This window comes from Citrus clementina, unplaced genomic scaffold, assembly GCF_000493195.1.
Source record: "Citrus clementina cultivar Clemenules unplaced genomic scaffold, Citrus_clementina_v1.0 scaffold_5, whole genome shotgun sequence".
Taxonomy (NCBI): Eukaryota; Viridiplantae; Streptophyta; class Magnoliopsida; order Sapindales; family Rutaceae; genus Citrus; species Citrus x clementina.
In genome coordinates, this window is record NW_006262201.1 from 24,389,269 (window position 1) to 24,408,257 (window position 18,989).

Sequence of the window (18,989 nt, forward strand, 5' to 3'; positions counted from 1 at the left end):
CGTAATAGCCGTTAGATTTTGGAACGTACGGATAAGATTACGATTATCGAGCCACTGGATTGCTCGTGGAACTTTCTGGACCTGGCTTCAAGTTGGTTGGTGTTCAAATGGGCCGGTCCGGTATTAGCTATTGAATACAATTTTTCAATAGCTAAACTTTAATTTAAAAAAAAAAATGTTATGAATTTCTTACGAGCTCGGTCCCAAATATTATAAATTATCCGCACAAATAATGAAAAAAATATTTGTATGGCTATGTGAATTATTGAGCGCAAGAAATCTTTTTGTATGGAAACATTATAAATATTCTCGAGGAAAAATATTACCAATTAAATAAAAAAAAAATTTCATGTGAAAGTAAAAAATTATTGGAGATAAATTTATGTGATTCCCTATATAAAGCATTTCAGTCGAGCAAACTCCAGCTAAACGACTCAAGAAGAAGGTGAATTGGATTTTAAAAATTTCTTCCATAATAACACTACAATCCAACAAAAACAATTACTATCATAATACAACAACAATAACCAAAATCAATGAGTAAATTAAAAGATAAGGGTAGAGAGAAAATAAGCAACTTAATTTTTAACATAGTTCGGCAACATGCCTACGTCAATGCCTCTAAGGTATTTAAGCTTGAGAGTTCTACTAAAACGAACTTCATATCTCGATACTCCAAATATTCCAATTAACTTCAAGTTATCAACATGTCTTTATAAATCATCCAAGGTGTATATCTTACGCCTTTTTCACCAAAGTGTTTTCCAACACTCACTCAATTTGAAAGAAATAAGAGAGAGGTCAAGAATGCTTTCGCTGATCAAATTTTAGCTCAATAAATCGGATAAAAGTTTGAATTTTATAGAAATTTTAGAAAACTAGGTGTTCGGAACATAAACTTAAAATCTACAAAAAAATCTATGTATTGTTTCAACAAATAAGTTCACCGCTTTGCTGACGTGGCTAATTATCATTGAAGGATCTCAAACAAACCGATCTACTACTTGGGAAAAACTAGTGAGTTGTTTACTCTCTAGAGTCTAGATATTTTAATTGTAACAATTGGTTCACCGGTTGTGCTAAGTCGGTATCTGTCTACCACTTTGGCTTAGCTCAACTTTAATAGTTTTGAATTTAGGACCATGTTTGCAATCCTTTTCGTATTTATGTAGTATGGAAGTGCCCAAAAAAGTTTTAAGTCATTATCAAATAGGTCATTTTCTAGATTTTGAGAAATAGCATTAAGACCATACAAATTCTTTGTATTTTTCAATACATCAAAACTTTTTAAGACTTTTCCAAATATTAAAAGAAATTCATTTTGATAAAACATTTAGTTTTTATTTTTCTTCCACGTATAAAAAACATATTCACGGAACCAAATATAAATTTGAATCTCATGATCATAATAAGTTTGCGCTTTTAAATGCTTGACCACGCATAAATTCAATAAACTAGTTCTACAAATTATGAAAATGAAACATCACTTAATCTAGTGTTCTTCACGTTTGAGTCTTGACTTGATGAGCATGTTCTTGAGTAATTTGAGTTTGATATTTATATGAATAACTTTTGACCTTCAAGAACTAATGAGATTCAAAAATTCTTTTTCATTGTACTCTTATTATCTTTTTTGTTTTCATCAAAGTAAGTTTGAGATCACTAGCTTTAAATTTGCCCCATTGCAATTTTGGAGTCCTTTTCACTGCTCTTTACCTTTCAAGGTGGTCCAAAGAGTTTTGGACTAAGCTGGACTTTTACAATTATCAAGCCCGTTGGGTTTAGTTCATACATTAGATATATGTATCATAAGCCATACATATGTTTGTACAGCACTTACGTAGTAATCATTTCATTCTCCTTATTATCATTATGAGTAATAATAGAGCCATAAACTATTGTATAAATTTATTTTGTACAAATTAATGTAGCATAATAAAATTGGTTGAATTAAATATCTCTTGGTCCACATGATCTATTTATATTATTTTATATTTTCATTCAACCAATAAATTAATGACAAATCAGTTTGTACAAGATCAATTTGTATAAGAGTTTGTGGTTGTATCATCACTCTATCATTATTCTTCTTCATCATTTTTATTATGTGTCCCATTCACATTTCACCCAAAGAATAAACATAAATTATACCTATCATCTTTTGAAATTAAATTGAGAGGATCCGATTGGTTTACCTTTTTTTTTTCAGTATACTTCTTAATTTTGTCATAAGAATAATATTTTTTTATTGGCAAAGATTTAACTAGTTAGGATTTTCTCACGTTATCATAGATAACATTCATTTATATGTTAACATAAAAATAAAAATATCTTTGAGGACTTAATCGAATAGTTTCTAAACAATTTTATTTAACTAGCAGGTTTTACCCATATCTCTACCTTTTAAATAATATTAAACAAATAAAGATTACAAAAATATTATAGAAGACTTTTCTTCTTCTTCAAAAATTTTACATAATTTTTTTTCTTTATAAAGAAGTTAAAGAGAATAAATCATTTATTTAATAATATGATAGTTGTCATCATCAACTATCTAATTTTTATTTATTTATTTGTTTTGCTTAATTACGATGAGGATTTGATTAGGTACATTGATCTCAATTAGTACTTAATATCACTTGCCAAACTAGAACAGGCAAGATGTCTTTTTCCCAAAAATAAATGTCAAATGAAAAGAAAAAGAAAAATATTCCAAAGTACTTGAGTAGTGCCCTTGTAAATGTTCAAAAATTATGTCGGCTTGTTTGTCACTTCTCTGGCTTTTTAGTGCACTTTCGTTCATTAGCTATTGCATTACTTTAATCCATGCATGGTTTTGGAATTGTCAAAACACTAATTAGTTGCCATTTTTTTATGAATGATTCTTATAAAGATATCTCTCTCCTTCACTGTCCATCTCACATGGGGAACACGTGCCATGTGATGTCCCCATGATGGCCCACGTCCCTCTATATCAACAATTATTATTAACATTTTGGAGAGAGATTAATGATGGAGTAAAATTACATATTAATTGGTGTGACTACGGTAACTGCCTTATAGTCTAGATCGAGATTTAGTACAAAATTTTATTTCGATTTACTATTTAAATTAGAATTTGAGATTTAAATTTGTCTTTATTAATTATTCGGATGAGGTTCGAGACATTTGAAAATCCCGATCGAAATCATGAGTGTTTCGAAATCTTATTTTTCATAAATATATGATAAGTCAGTTTAATAAATCACATAAACATGTTGGTCATATATATATGACTAGTTATTTTTATAAATAATATATAAATGATATGTCAATTATAAATGTATGACGTGTTGTTTACGACAGTATCTACAATGTATGATAAAAACTCATGTCATTGGTGATAAAAACTCATGTCATTAGGGATAATTCGGAATTCCAATTAGAATTTGAGATCCCAATTGAAACCATATAAGGACAATCTTACATAATTATCCCAATTGAAACCATATAAGGACAATCTTACATAATTATCAATCAAGGAGAGAATTAAGATCGACAAATCCCGACCCATCCAATGAATCGTCAGGCAGCCAGAGTTTGTTGATTTTTATTAAACTTGTATTTATTTGACGGTGCTAAAATCATGGGGTACGGTACTCTTAGGATACTGTAGTTGGTCCTTAATATTAATTGCACTTCTTAATTTAGATTAGTAAATTCTGAAAACGCGTGGTCACAGTCTCCAGCCTCTCTCTCCCCTCAGTTTGTGGGAATTGAAAATTGAAACTGCTTTTGTTTTTTAATTAAATGCCCTCCAAGCAAGCCATGTGAAATCATTGAAGCAGCGTTGTTTTCTGCCTTTCTCTGTCATTGCATGCATTTCTGTTGCTAAGTTGTAACGCGGTGGATCTATACATCTCAATGGAACATGGGATTTGAATTTATGATAATGATAATACAAACCATTTGTGGGTCTCGTCACTGCAATTTGATCTTGATTTATTTGAAGCTACATGCGTGCTACTTTACAACTCATTATTTGTTACCATACTCATAAGTTTTTCATTCTTTGAACGTAATATTTCTGTTTTAGATTCACGAACTTTGATTGAATGATAAAAATTTGAGAAATGTAATGAAAAATTCAGTGATTTATGAGGAAAAAAAAATCGTAATCGCCGTAAAATATATATCAATTGTAAGATAGACAAACCTTTCTTTTTCTTTCTTTCTTTTTTAATAAAGTATTGTTACATTTCAAGTTCTTTGAGAAAAAAAATAAGGAAAAAAAAAGCAGAGAAAAAAGAGAGTTAGATATCGGATTGTTTTGTGTGCATTTAGATATCTCATGGTCCGAGTTTATTTGTCACTGTTTTCAGCTGAGTGTTTTAGCAACTATTTGGGTCCCTTGATGGGGATTTAATACTTTTTCTTTCAATCATACAATTGGGTGGAGGCAGATTTCTCGAGCGAATATCCCTCAAATATTAAGGAGTGTGGAAATCTGGACTGTAGTTCATTGCTTTAATTTAAAATAGTTATAGTAGATGTATAAACATAAATATCAGTAAATTTCTGATTATAATAATACATATCATTCATCAAAAAAAAAAAAAAAATCGAGTTCTTTTAATTAAACTTTGAAGAATCTCGAAACATATTGAAAGGTACATTATCCCTTATTCTTTATGCAACATCAAAAGCTAGATATAGGTTTATTTATCTTACTAACAAATAATTAACTTGAATTTGATTTACATTTATGTAATTTGAAGAAGAAAAGTAAAAAAGAAAAAGGGAAAAAAAAAAGGGAAGAATTGCAAAGTGTTTGGGTTTAGTGTTTACCGATCTTAATTTTGAGAGTATAAGTAGGTTGGTCTCCCTAAGTTACAATAATTTATAGCCAACAAAAAATTATCTACTGATCTACCTGGCCCTTGTTTAGTTGTATGTTATAATAAATATAACTTAGAAAAATTCCAAGTATAATAATAGTTGAAAAAAAAACTGTCGGTTGGTTGACTGTACGAATGAATATACCGACTGGTAGATCCTGAAAGCAAAATAAGTAAATTCGTGTATTAATATTTAATTAATTATACATTGATAAAGTCAATGTATGTCTTTAATTAAACTTTTATACAACATGTATGCTACGAACATTCACGACGGCTTCCTATTAATTTTGAGTGCATAAAAGAAAGAATAAAGAAAAGCATTTTGTATGCATGACAAGCAAAGAATAAAGCCCCATGATGGTTTTGTCGGTGCATTATCATTTATACTTCTTTTTATTTTTATTCTCTTTTTATCTTTAATTTCTTTTTGGAAATTCAGGCCCTACACCAACACCATGGAGTTGAGTTAAATTGGAAATTTGGTAAATTTATTGGGGTAAATTATTAGGAGTAAAATTATATATATATATAAGAAAATATCTATAAATATCTTGGGGTAAAATAAAATATTAGACTATTATAATTACATGGGCTAAGTGAAAATAAATTAAATTACAAAGATACTGCATATGAAATATATATATATATATATATATATATATATATATATATATATATATATATATATATTTTTTTTTTTTTCTAGGGTCAACAGTAGTTACCCGCAATTAAAGGCCCTAATTAAATATTTTTATTAACACATATTGATATTTATATGCATAAACCTCCACAAACAACCATGTTATGATGCAATAGGAATACTATTTGAACTTGAAACGAGCTCTTGAGTCTTGACCTCATATACTTTTAGACATTGAGAAAATATTTATCTTATAATACACAAGAGACTCGAACTCCTTATCTGAAAGCGATGTACAATATTTTCACTCTTGATAAATTGAATTTTTAAATTTTTTTTTTTACAATCCACAAATATTACAATGAAATTTGAATTGATATATTTATCGCACAATTCAAAAGTCGCTCAACATTTAACAATATTTTCCTTCTACAATGTAGGTAGCATCAATATCTCCCTAGATATGGAAGCATAGGTCTCGGCCACTAATTATCATTGATTTTCGAGTTATGCTCTCGACACAAACTTGTGCATCAACAATTAGTTGTCTTTTTTTTTTTATGTAGATAATTCTAAAAAATTCTATTGAAATATGTCAGTTTATGAAAAGGGTAAACTGAAATTTACCCTGGGAGTAAATTTTTTAGGGATCTAACCATATAAAAAATCAAATAAAAAGAGTTGAGGGTGTTTGCAATAAAAGATATAAGTATTAATAATTAATTTTAATAAACGGTCCACACCAAAAAGGAAAAGAGACATTAAGATATGTAATGGCATCCAGCTAAGTTGTTTGAACGTGTGTATAATAATAATAATAATATGGAATCATGCATCAAAGCATCGTGAGAACATATCAAAATACAAGTTGCCATGCATGAACAAAAGAAACAGACTAAAACGTCGGCGGTGCCAAATGTTTGACAATAATCGATCGCCAACCGGCTACGATTTATTTATTTTTTCCTAATTTTTTATCATTTAAAAACACCCCGGGACCAAAGTCAATTAATAATTACACACTTTGTGCTCCACATGTCGTCTCCTCGACTTTTCTATCTTCATTTCTCCCGTATACAAATAATTTTTTTTAAAAAAATGAAAATAAATAATTAAAGATATTTTAAAATTTGGCCAAAATTGAAGAAATTGATTCGTGGATTTTTTTTTTAAATCCGTGGCATATATATGCCATTGAAGTTCAAAATTAGACAGCGTTGGATTTTTATTTTTCACGCTTAGTACGACTGGTCTACGTGTCTCCCATGCACGTGAACAGAGTATGAAATGTAGGTATTTTTTTACACCTGAGAAATTTTAGTATTTTACCAATGAAATCAACTAATACCTACCGCCACAAAAATTAAACACTCGATGGTATCGAATAAACTAAATTAATAATCAATAAACTATAGAATTACTTGAATTTAATATAATAACCACTCCTATCATACCACGTGTTTTATACTATAATTCTTTTAACTAAGGTGAACTTAAAAAAAAATACTCTTATTCTTGGCAAATTTATAAAAATTAGATTTCAAATTTGATATAAATGAACAGATTTGATTTTTATACATTTTATGGATTAGCCTAAAAATCTACGGAGTTAAAATCAAACAACTACATCTTACTAATAGGTGAGATCTCTCCCTTTTTTTTTTTTTTTTTTTTGAGAGAAAGAATAGCATGTATTATTGAAGTCAAGAAAGGCCAATAATACATCACCATAAAGGTGTAAATACAAGGTCAAATTTAAATACGATATATACGACAATACTTAAAGCTCAAGCTTAAATTAGGGAATACCCAACCATAAAGTAACTAAGAATTATAAATGATAAAATCGAAAGGAGATTAAATGACTCCAACACAATAAAATCTCGTGAAGTAATGGGGGGGAATTTTACAACATTAACCTAATCCACCAACCTCAGCTATTACAGGTAAAAGTCACGTCCCAATCAGAACAATAACAAAATTACATCACATCAATTAAAACAACACATAAACACTAATTAAAAAAAGCAAGCAAAAAACATACCAACTACCCTTAAAAGCCATTTACTGATTACCTCTTCACGGGCCCTAGCGTTAGGCCATCGGAATCTCAACGCACCACCTATTGGAGCCATCCAAGAGGTGGTATCTCTAACCAATAGATAGCGAGATAAATCTACCTCGGCCGAAAGTCCAAGTGGCGAGAAAAAGATGAACTTCGGACAAGGGGATTGTCTTGGGGATCTATTTGTTACTTTTTGTAAATCACGAGGGTGAATGCGACAATTGCCACGAACACGTAAAGAATATTACTATTATTATTACTACTGTAAGTTTAAAATATTGTCTGTCATTTTAATAGCGGCACCGTCGAGTAAGATAAGGTTACTGTATAGCCCCCCACCACATCTACCTGTCGTAAACTCTCTCTCTCTCTCTCTCTGTCTCTCTGTGGTTAATTATTTCCAAAACTAAATGCGGTCAACACCATGCAACCGCCTCACATAAATTTTAGGAACCTACCGTCATCGAGAGAAATTAGCGAGGGACGGTCCCACGATCTTCATATATTGAAAATTGAGCGATTGAGATATTGACCGAGTTTCCTAAAACTCTATAGGACCGAGACAAGTGAGTTTGCAATTACAGATGTTTTATCATATTAAAATTAAAAATAAATTAAAAGATAAAAATATAAATTTTACTAAATTATAGAAGAAAATTTACTATATTAGAATTTTTTTTTTTCATTTTTAGCTTATCACCAACCTTAAATTATTAGAAATCTCTAATTAAAACATTTTTAGAATAATAGAGTAGTAAATTTTATTGTGAGACTAAGGTGGTATTCTTTTTTGTTTGAAATTTGAATAATCTGAATTTTAAATAGAGTTAAATATCTGAATATGAATACATGTGTGTTTTTTTTTTTTTGTCTAAATCACTAAATTAAAATAAGTATTACGTATTTTGTTTAACCTAAAAATCTGAAAACCTTATTTTTACATTTGTACTTTCACAAATTATAAATATTTCAAAAAATATAAATAAGATAATATATTATCGTAATATAAATCATGTTAAATTGAGTGTAACAATTTAATACCCTGAATTAGCATTTGTTAATCAATTTTATAGTAATTTATGATGTTTTTATGTATAAAAAATTTCATAAAAATTTATAAAGACAAATAATACCAATTTAAAGAAAATAAAAAGATAAAAATAATAATAATAGTATATCACTATATCAATAATGATAATTAATAAATTTTATCTAATTATGGATGAAAATTAATTAATTAGAGTCCTAGGGATGACAAAACTACCCGCCAACCCACCCAAACCCACCAGGAAAAACCCACCCACTGTGAGTAATTTTGCGGGTTTCGGGTGAGTTTGATATTTCAAACTTAAATTCACTAGGGGTTGCAAGTGGGTTTGGTATTAAGAAAATATATGTTGGGTATCAGCGCGAGTATCCACCAATTCACATCCTTTATTTTAATTATTTATATTTTTTATTTTAATCATGAAAATTACACTAAAAAATTAATCATAAATATATTTAAGTTAGAGTTTCTAATTCCTAAACTTAACTTATCTCAATGCAACCTAAGTGCAATAAGCTTTTAATAAGTAGAAATTTATAATTTTTATTACTAATATTTTATTATACTTTAATTGATTTTGTTTGTTTTGCCTTGACGATAATTGTATATTGATTAAAAGATGAAGTAAGGTATTGATATTAATGATGATGATTTGCCTACAATAGAAATATTTTATTTTAGATTAATATTTTTTAATGTTGAAATTTTTTCGAAACTTTTTTAATGTTGAAAATTTAATTTCTTATTTGCAATGATAAAATCTAGAATTGAATATTGTTTGCAGACTTTTTAAGTTATTATTATATATCTATAGTTTGAATTATATAATTTAAGTTTTCATGTATTATTAAAAGTATTTTTCTATATTCGTGTTTTTTAATGAGAAAATCCGTAAAAAAATCCACTGCGGGTTATGGGCAGATTTAGTAATTTAATTTTTTTACAAGTGCAAGTTTGGTAGTGACGAATCCGCATCAGACAGTACCCATTACCATCCCTAATTAGACATAGATATTTTTGAAAATATCTTTTAATTACGCCATTCAAAATTAAAAAAATTGATTTAATAAATTAATGAATAAAAAATTTTATTAAGTGCAAATAATTCATTACTTAACTAAATAAAGCTAACTCAATTAAGTCATTAACGATAACTTCTAGTGTTATTAAAATTTATTTTAGTAGGCTGTCTTTATAGAATGTTGAGGTGAGAGGATACTCTCCCGTAAATTTTTCTTCCAAAAAAAATAATAGTATGATAGTGGAGCGCTCGTAGTAAATTATACAGTGGTCCTTTTTTTCTTTGGTTTTTCCCTCCTTTTTCTCTTCTTTTTTTTCTCCTTTTCCATTGATGTTACCTCATTGAGAAAAAGAAAAGAATATAATATATTATATAATTTAATAATATTTGGAATATTGAAAATGATCAATTTGGAGAGACACGGAGAGCGTGAATGGGGACAGCGATGCAAAACAGAAGGCGAGGGACTTTTAATTGACAGAATCAGTAGAATTCAGAGTCTCACAGGGAGAGTTATTTAAGGGACTTGATGAATCCCTTTATCATCTCTCAGCTTTAGCAGTTTATAGTTTTCCCTTATCATCATCATCATCATCACTAGCCTCTTTCTTTCTGTCCTCTCTCTGTGCACAGAAATCTCGGAGACGAGACCAGCAGAGGACAGGGCTTGTACCTCTTCTACTGACAGAAGGTACAACACACAACCAACACACTCCGCACCTATTTCTTCCTCCTACTTCTCTTCTTTCGCTCGTTTTCAGTAAATTCAGATCTGATTCCGTTGCCTCTATTTTTAGATTATTCAGTCGTTTTTTCTTTTTGTTTTTACTAATTATTTTCCATTTTGAATCCATTCACTTACCTTACAATTTCAATCTTCAGTTTGATTTTCTTTTCTTTTTTTGTTTTACTGAAAATAAGAAAAACAAAAACACTAATTATTAATTTTTGTTTTTTCTTCTTCTGTAGCTGCAGCCATCATTTCATTCATAGACCATAATTGCATCTCATATATTTGATGAAACTCTCGCTCCGCTAAAACGGCGTCGTACATCGAATAACGATAATAATAAAATCTGAATCCGATTTGGTGAAAACATGAACGCTAAGCAACTGAAATCATGGAAAATGATTTCTTGTGTTTCAAGGAAATGATTAGATTACCATTATGTGTTTTTTTTTTTCATGTTTTCTCTCTTTTTCTATTTTTCACTTTTGGTTGGTTTCCTGGAAGATGTGATCTGCTCTGCTTCTTTATGCCTTTTTTTTGACTTAGTGGGAAGGTGAATAAAGAAATGGGGGACCATGTTATTAGGATCTAGGACGGCTGTGTTTGTTAGAATTTGGGCCCCCTCTATCATGTGATAAATAATATGACATGTCGGTAGTTGCTTCCTTGCTAATACAATGAGAGATATTTTCAGTTAAGCAAACTGGATTCAATTCTAAGCATTACTAAAACCTTCAGCTTTCTTTCTTATTATAGCCTTTGCTTTAGCTTTTACTTTTGATGGATAATTTGCCTACTTATAGTTCAGATCTGTCTTAAAAACCCATCTTTTGTTTTATTATTGCGCTCATTCGTCTGGAAAATTTGTGTTCTTTAACTCCCATTTGATTGTTTTTTTTTGGTTAGTCAAATTGATATTTACTCATTCATTTAAGTTCACACATTAATGTTCAACCGTCTTAGTTGGTTAACTGGATCCTATTAATAGTCTCAGGATAATTATAAGTGACTGGGTTGTGACATTGAATTTTGACTCAAACATTGTACTGTTCTCTTCATTCTGCTTTATGATGCTTAGTTTAATATCTTAGACAATGCAGGAATCGAAACTGGAGCATGGAATGTATTTATTTCCGTAGTTGGGATCTTGGAGATGTTTCTTTACGTGTTTGTTCATTGAGCTAAAAATTTAATCTCACTTAGCTGTGACTAAATTTTTTTTTACTATTATCAATGCAGGTAATTAATTGTTTCTGACAAAATGAAGCATAAAGATGGGAAACCGATTTCTCCAAATGGTGATAAAAGTCCCAGGATTGTTCCTTTGACAGTATTGTTTGTTGCACTATGTGGGTTTTCGTTTTACCTTGGTGGAATCTTTTGTTCTGAGAAAAACAGAGTTGAGATTAGGGATGTCCAGAAAGCAGTCCCGTCTCCCAAGGATCCAGCGGTTGCTCCGCTTCAGATCAAATCTGTTAACTTCCCTGAATGCAGCAGCAACTATCAAGACTACACTCCATGCACAGATCCAAAGGTATACCTTAAATGCTTATTTGATAATAGTAACAGCTTCTAGGCAATGTTACAAAGGTATATGATATCAAGTGGCCATATTGATGATAAACATTCATTGCTACAGAGGTGGAAAAAGTACGGTGCTCATCGGCTGACTTTCATGGAACGCCACTGCCCTCCAGTTTTTGAGAGGAAGGAATGCTTAATACCCCCTCCTGATGGGTATAAGCCACCTATCAAGTGGCCAAAAAGCAGGGATGAATGTTGGTACAGGTATTATGATCTATTAATGAACTGGTTTTATTGTCCACTCATGTTGGCCGTAAGTCAATTTTGTTCTATTATTTGGATCTGGTTTCAGGAATGTGCCTTATGATTGGATTAACAAGCAGAAGTCAAATCAGAATTGGCTGAGAAAACAAGGAGAGAAGTTCCTCTTTCCTGGTGGAGGTACAATGTTTCCCAAAGGAGTTGGTGCATATGTTGATTTGATGCGAGATCTGATTCCAGAAATGCAAGATGGGACAGTTCGAACTGCTATTGACACTGGATGTGGGGTGAGTTTTGTTTTTCATTTGCCCTCTTTTTCATCTAATCATATACTGGGCTAATCTATGTTGCATCGATGGTTTATTCTTATGGTGCCTCTTGGTCATCTTAGGATAAATTTAACTCACTTACATTTTATTTATAGGTTGCTAGCTGGGGAGGTGATTTATTAGATCGTGGAATTTTAACGGTTTCTCTTGCACCAAGAGATAATCATGAAGCTCAAGTTCAATTTGCATTGGAACGTGGAATTCCCGCAATTCTTGGCATCATTTCCACACAGCGCCTACCTTTCCCCTCAAATTCATTTGATATGGCTCATTGCTCAAGATGCCTTATCCCGTGGACAGAATTCGGTAATTAATCATATACTATGAAGTTTGATCAATATGTAACCAGTGAGATATGGTTATAAATGCTTTATCATATCAGACAAAATAACATAAATAACATACATCACCGATCATGTGATTCAATTACATTTCGCTACTCTGAAAGTCAGCATTGTGAAAGTCTTTTGTTAGGGAGCATTACATTTATTATAGAAGATATTAATTTTATTGAATAACTGATGTTTATCATTTTAGAGGAAATGTACAATAGCATTGCAAATAAAGGCAGCTACAAATCATGATATCAGAAATGTCTTTTCAATATTTTGTTTAATAAAATTCTTGATCAATTGGAGAGGTACTTGGATGGTGATGGGCAGTTTAGTTTAGTATCTTCCTCTTAAGATGTGATACTGCTTTGTTTTCTGCATATTGGTTATCTCAAGGTTTCTCTCAATGATGAATATCTTCGTTTCAGGTGGAATTTATCTCCTAGAAGTTCATCGAATACTCCGTCCTGGTGGATTCTGGGTCCTATCTGGCCCACCAGTTAACTATGAGCACCGATGGAGAGGATGGAATACTACAATTGAAGAGCAGAGATCTGATTATAAGAAGTTACAAGATTTGCTTACTTCGATGTGCTTCAAATTATATGCCAAAAAGGATGATATTGCAGTGTGGCAAAAACTCTCTGATAGCAGTTGCTACAATAAGCTTTCTAACCCAGATGTCTACCCACCCAAGTGTGATGACAGCCTTGAACCAGATTCAGCATGGTACACACCTCTTCGTCCTTGTGTTGTTGTGCCGAGACCAAATCTGAAGAAATCAGTTTTGGAATCCATGCCTAAATGGCCAGAGCGGTTACATGTTGCACCCGAACGCATATCAGATGTCCATGGTGGGAGTGCTAGTGCTTTCAAGCATGATGACAGTAAGTGGAATGTGAGAGTGAAGCACTACAAGAAGTTACTCCCTGCACTTGGGACCGATAAGATAAGAAATGTAATGGACATGAATACGCTCTATGGAGGATTTGCTGCTGCTGTAATTGATGATCCCTTGTGGGTTATGAATGTCGTATCATCTTATGCTGCTAACACACTTGCCGTGGTTTATGATCGGGGCCTCATAGGAACCTATCATGATTGGTACATTTTATTGCTTTTTCTATATTAAAATGCTATGTGGGCAGTATAAATTGCTATGGGCCTTCCATGTATCCTCTCCTTTATATTTACGTTGGTAAGTGTATGTGCTGATTGATTGTTTTGCTGTCTGTTAGGTGTGAGGCTTTCTCGACATATCCTCGAACATATGATCTCCTTCATCTTGATGGCCTCTTTACTGCAGAAAGCCACAGGTATTACATCACATGGAACTGATATTTTATAAATTGTTAATTGAAATGCGTAAGTGAGAAAGTTTTTGATAATGAGTCGTTACGTGGAGTTAGGTTTGATCTGGACTATGGACTTATTTCTTGCAATAGCAACTGAATGTTAGCAAAATATGATATGATGGAAATGTCTTGATTTATAGAAACTAGAAAGTTCAAGATGGTTACCTGTTTAGTTAACCAACCTCAAAATAATAATATAAAAAATTGCACTAAATATTGAAATCAGAATTTTTGAATCCAAGGGGCAGTTATAGGATTTGGTGGACATGGCCTACACACTAAAACCATTCTTCTGATAGCAAGTCAACTTACTTATGGACATTACCAGATTTTTTGATTCCTTGGGGCTCTTATAGGATTTGTTGAAGTGAGTAGATAGGACCTACATGCAAAAATCTCTCTATTGATAGTAAGCCAACTTATTTCTGATTTGAATTCTGCCACCTTTTGTTAAAATAAACTCTTCTTTCTCAGTCTTCCGTAAGTGGCTGGTTAACCAAATACTATGTGCATGAAGCCTCTGTACTTAGCTTTAGGTTTTGAGGTTTCTCAAATAGCAGAAAACCAACCAGGTATTGAGTAGATATCCTAGGATCCAGAAATGCAATTGATCTGAAAAGTACATTCCACCGGTGATGCATCTGTTCATTCTGCTAGATGTTGAACTAGAATGGTGCTTGCCTAGATTTAGGTATATTAAATCTTGGGATGAATAATGTTTAGAAAAATAGGGTGCTCACTGCTCAGTGTTAGTAAATATATGTGCTTCTTACAATTGATCATACTTTGGGCAGATGTGATATGAAGTTTGTGCTCTTGGAGATGGATAGAATATTGCGTCCCAATGGGTATGTGATAGTACGGGAATCCAGCTATTTTATTGATGCTGTTGCTACCATTGCTAAGGGGATGAAGTGGAGCTGTCATAAGGAGGACACTGAATACGGTGTTGAGAAGGAGAAGTTGTTGCTTTGCCAGAAAAAACTTTGGTACTCTTCTAACCAAACCTCTAGTTGATGAATATAGAAATCCTGGTCATGATACGGCACCTGGAGAACCGAAGCCAATTATATATGATAAATTCATTTGGTAGAAGCAGAGAAAATCAAAGATCAATACAACGCACAAAGATTAATTTGTGCCATAGAAGTCAAGAATCTTAAAATTCAAAATTTGTCAATTGTAGCTATTCAATAATATGATTTTGTTAAATTATACAGCATTTTGATATAAATATATTCTTTGTAAGGTAACGACACCGGGCTGTATTTGTATACCTTTTCTTTGGTCACCCACCTTTTATCCCAATTCCCAATCTCTTATTTCCCCTTTTTTTCTTGTTTCTTTTATATGGTGTAAAACTCATGATCAAATCAGTGGATGTAAGAGTATGTGGTGAACTTTCAAGTCACATCCTTGATAATTGTAATATTGTGTTAAATGAAATTTTCTGCTACTTACTGAAATTTAGCTGTATGATGCCATTGTATTTATTTAGTGATTTTAGCTATTCTTTAATTAGTATTGTATTTAAATATCTGTTATGAACATAAGCTACTGCTTTTGCTTGTAATCATATCATAACTGATACGGAATTAGCATAAAGCTAATTTTTGTTCCTTCAGCTGGAATCTCTACAATTTGAACACAATGAATGGTGGTTGTTGAGACTTTGAATGTTTACGAATGGGTTTAAGGCTTGGTTTGATATTAAGGTATTGTAACTTTTTAAGTTTTTTTTTGTTAAAAATGCTGTAATTATAAAACAAGAGTTTAATATTAAGGCATGATAACTTTTTAAGTTACTATTGAAAAAAATTGTAATTATAAAATAAATGTTTATAGTGTGTAATAAATATAACTATTAACTAATAATTTTAAAAAAAAGATATTATAAGTTTTTTGTTATATAAGTGTATAATTAAATTAACTTAGCATTTAAATCATATCAGTTAAAGTTTGCTAAAAGCATTAACCTTTCCTCAATACCAAATGAAACCCATAGTTAAAGAAGATCGTTTGCTACAATTATAGATGTAGATACAGCCAAATAATTTATGGGAATGATTATATTGGAGCTATTCTAAGGTAGCGTACGCTTTCATAACCACACAATTAAAGTTATAATGTATTTTTATTATTTATCACTTTACATGTGTGGCTGTGATTTGTGCTCTACCTTAGAGCAGCTCCAAGGTAGTCATTGCCTTTATATAATCAATATAAGTAAGACAAAGTATAACACTAATAATACCATGAGAATTTGGCCTTCGAATTTCTATTATCTATAAATCCATGATGCAAATTCTTGTTCATTCCAGCGTTTTTTCATTTGAGTGGAGACTTTTTTAGAGTCCACTTCTTGAATTTTTTTTTCACATGTATAAATATCATTTCTCAAAAACCCCACGTTAATTTCAAAATTACCCTCATCTCTTTATTTATTTTTATATGTTGAATTCTCTTTCTATTAACGTATTAAAGTCGGTTTTGTATTTAAGGAAATTAAATTTGTATATTATTGTGAATTTGTAATTTTAGACAACTTAGGATTCTATCCATATCAAGGTTTACATGATAGATATGCAGCAATGAGGAGTCAAATTTTGTTGATGGATCATTTCCCTTATGCAAATAAAATTTATTCCCTTGTAAGGCGAGAAGAAAAACAACAAGATCTTCATGCTATAGGGGGATCTCTACTGTTTAAATCTCTTTTTTATTTACTTTTTTTGTGTTTATATATTAATTGTACGTCAGGTAAATTCTCTTATTTTCTTTGTATAATCTTTTGATTTTCATTTTTAAAAGATTTGCCATGTAATGTAATGATTTATATAACGGAAACTTATGATTTTTTTTCTTTTTGGTATCAGATCGCTAGTAAATTGAGTTGGAGCATAAGGCGTGCGGACAAAACACTAAATTTAGTCAATGTATGGGTGCAAATTTCTTAGTTTTATAAACAATTTGTAAATATTCATTTTAAGAATTTAAAATGTACATGGGTTTGCAAGCAGTAAGTGTATATATGTATGTGTATATATATATATATGTGTGTGTGTGTGTCTGTATTCATGTCACTTGAGAAAAGCATGTAGTTAATGTATTTGTAAATGCATGAGTCTATTAAAGTATAAATTAGGAATAATAAGGTCGTACATATAAGAACTGTTAATTTTTGGAAAAATAAAATTTAATCTAAGTTAATTATAATTCTACCTAGTTGGAAAGAAAATCTTTTGTTTAAGAAAATGAGAACTAAATAGGCAAGCAAATTAAGAATTCAAGAGATTAAGGCTACCAGTATCTAAGAACAGTTCAACGTAACAATGATTTAATTATTAATTACCTAATTTTAGAACGACAACTCAAAATCAATCTATATCTACTGATAAATATAACAATTAAGTCAAGTAATTTAATTTCATTTAGCCATGAGCCCATTAATAATAAATCAAAATAATATTTGACTTTTCTCCAATTTGATTTCTTTAAGCACAATTTATTCCATAATCTTCAATAAAATAAATTAGCCATCTAAAATTATTTAAGAGACTAACTAATATAAAAATATAGAGGAAATATGTTAATATATTATGCCCATCACCAATCAAACTTGGCACTAATTGTTACATCGAATTATTGAATTAATTTGCAAGAAAAGGAAACCTAGCCTAATTGATTGGTAGAAATAAGCCACAAATCAATGTTGCTTTTCGAGAGAAAAAAGAGGCTCAAAATTTTGAAATAGTTGGAAACTAAGTCTTTTATAGTTTTAAGGGACTTCAGAACTTTCAACAAAGAAGGGAAAAATAAAAAGAATTCTCAAGAAAAGAAGCTAGCCCAAAGTAGCCTGTCACTTTTTTCTCTCATTGATTCCATTACAATATTGCAGGTTTTTTTTTTTTTTTTGAGCATTGTTTCCTTGTTTGGGTAAACAAACATAATAATGTGGTATGCCATTGCCTATTTCCTCCCCACATGAATCAGCTACAGTTCTGGGTGCTGGGCCTCACCCTGAGCCAGTGCTGGTTCGATTGTCGATTCCACCATTTAATTTATCTTTTATCTCTTGTTTTTTCCCCACAAATATAGAGCAATAACAAGCACACAGATATCCGTTCTTGCAATATGCTGTAATTAATAACTTGGCAATTGTAAAAAATTATAAAAATTGTAATATCAAATGTTATTTTTTATTTTTTAATAAAAAAGAGATTTTGAGGATTGCTACCACTACACCTTCTAATGGGCTAAATAGTGCTGCATGTATAACTCCTCCCTTTTATACACAGAACACACCGTATCACTACAGGCGAGAGCTTTTAAAAAACAATATAAATTTCACTCTTATTAAATCATGAGCACAAAAAGTTAATATATACAGGTATTTAAAATATGAAAAAGAAAATAATACAGTTGATATAATTTAGGAATAATGATAGATTAGTAAATACTGAGTCAATCAATTTTTATGTTAATTAACAATCAAATTTTCTTAATAACTAATTAAGATGAAAACAATCAATTATTGACCGATTGTTAATATTGCTTCATTCTTATCAATAGCAAATAAAATTACCATGTAATAAGTAAGTATTGAACTTGAGGAGCTTTATTTATATTATTGATAAGTTAGGATTCATTCATCCAATCACTTTCTCTTTTTAAGTTCATTGGAGGATAATAATATAGGATTCAATTGAATTTATTGTGATTTTGTTTACTCATTAGCCTACCTAGCATGCTAGTAAAGCAATAAATTGCAGCTGTTTGATGGCGTTTTGACTTTGTTAATTTG

General features: G+C 30.7%; 1 protein-coding gene across 5 annotated transcripts; it reads left to right on the forward strand.

Annotated features, from left to right (window-relative positions):
* The first annotated feature begins 10,094 nt into the window (after positions 1 to 10,094).
* On the forward strand, positions 10,095 to 15,651 carry LOC18042298 (probable methyltransferase PMT20). Of its 5 annotated transcripts, none has more exons than XM_024184058.1 (8): positions 10,095 to 10,345; positions 11,624 to 11,918; positions 12,024 to 12,172; positions 12,255 to 12,456; positions 12,594 to 12,804; positions 13,259 to 13,934; positions 14,069 to 14,146; positions 14,980 to 15,651. In XM_024184058.1, the coding sequence occupies exons 2-8, from the start codon at positions 11,646 to 11,648 to the stop codon at positions 15,200 to 15,202; spliced, it is 1,812 nt and encodes a 603-aa protein (XP_024039826.1). In that variant the 5' UTR covers positions 10,095 to 10,345; positions 11,624 to 11,645; the 3' UTR covers positions 15,203 to 15,651. The 5 variants fall into 5 exon arrangements, with proteins under 5 accessions (XP_024039826.1, XP_006432559.1, XP_024039828.1 ...); XM_006432496.2 differs by having other exon boundaries at positions 10,096 to 10,345; positions 12,261 to 12,456; XM_024184060.1 differs by lacking the exon at positions 10,095 to 10,345 and adding an exon at positions 11,066 to 11,077.
* The last annotated feature ends 3,338 nt before the right edge of the window (positions 15,652 to 18,989 follow it).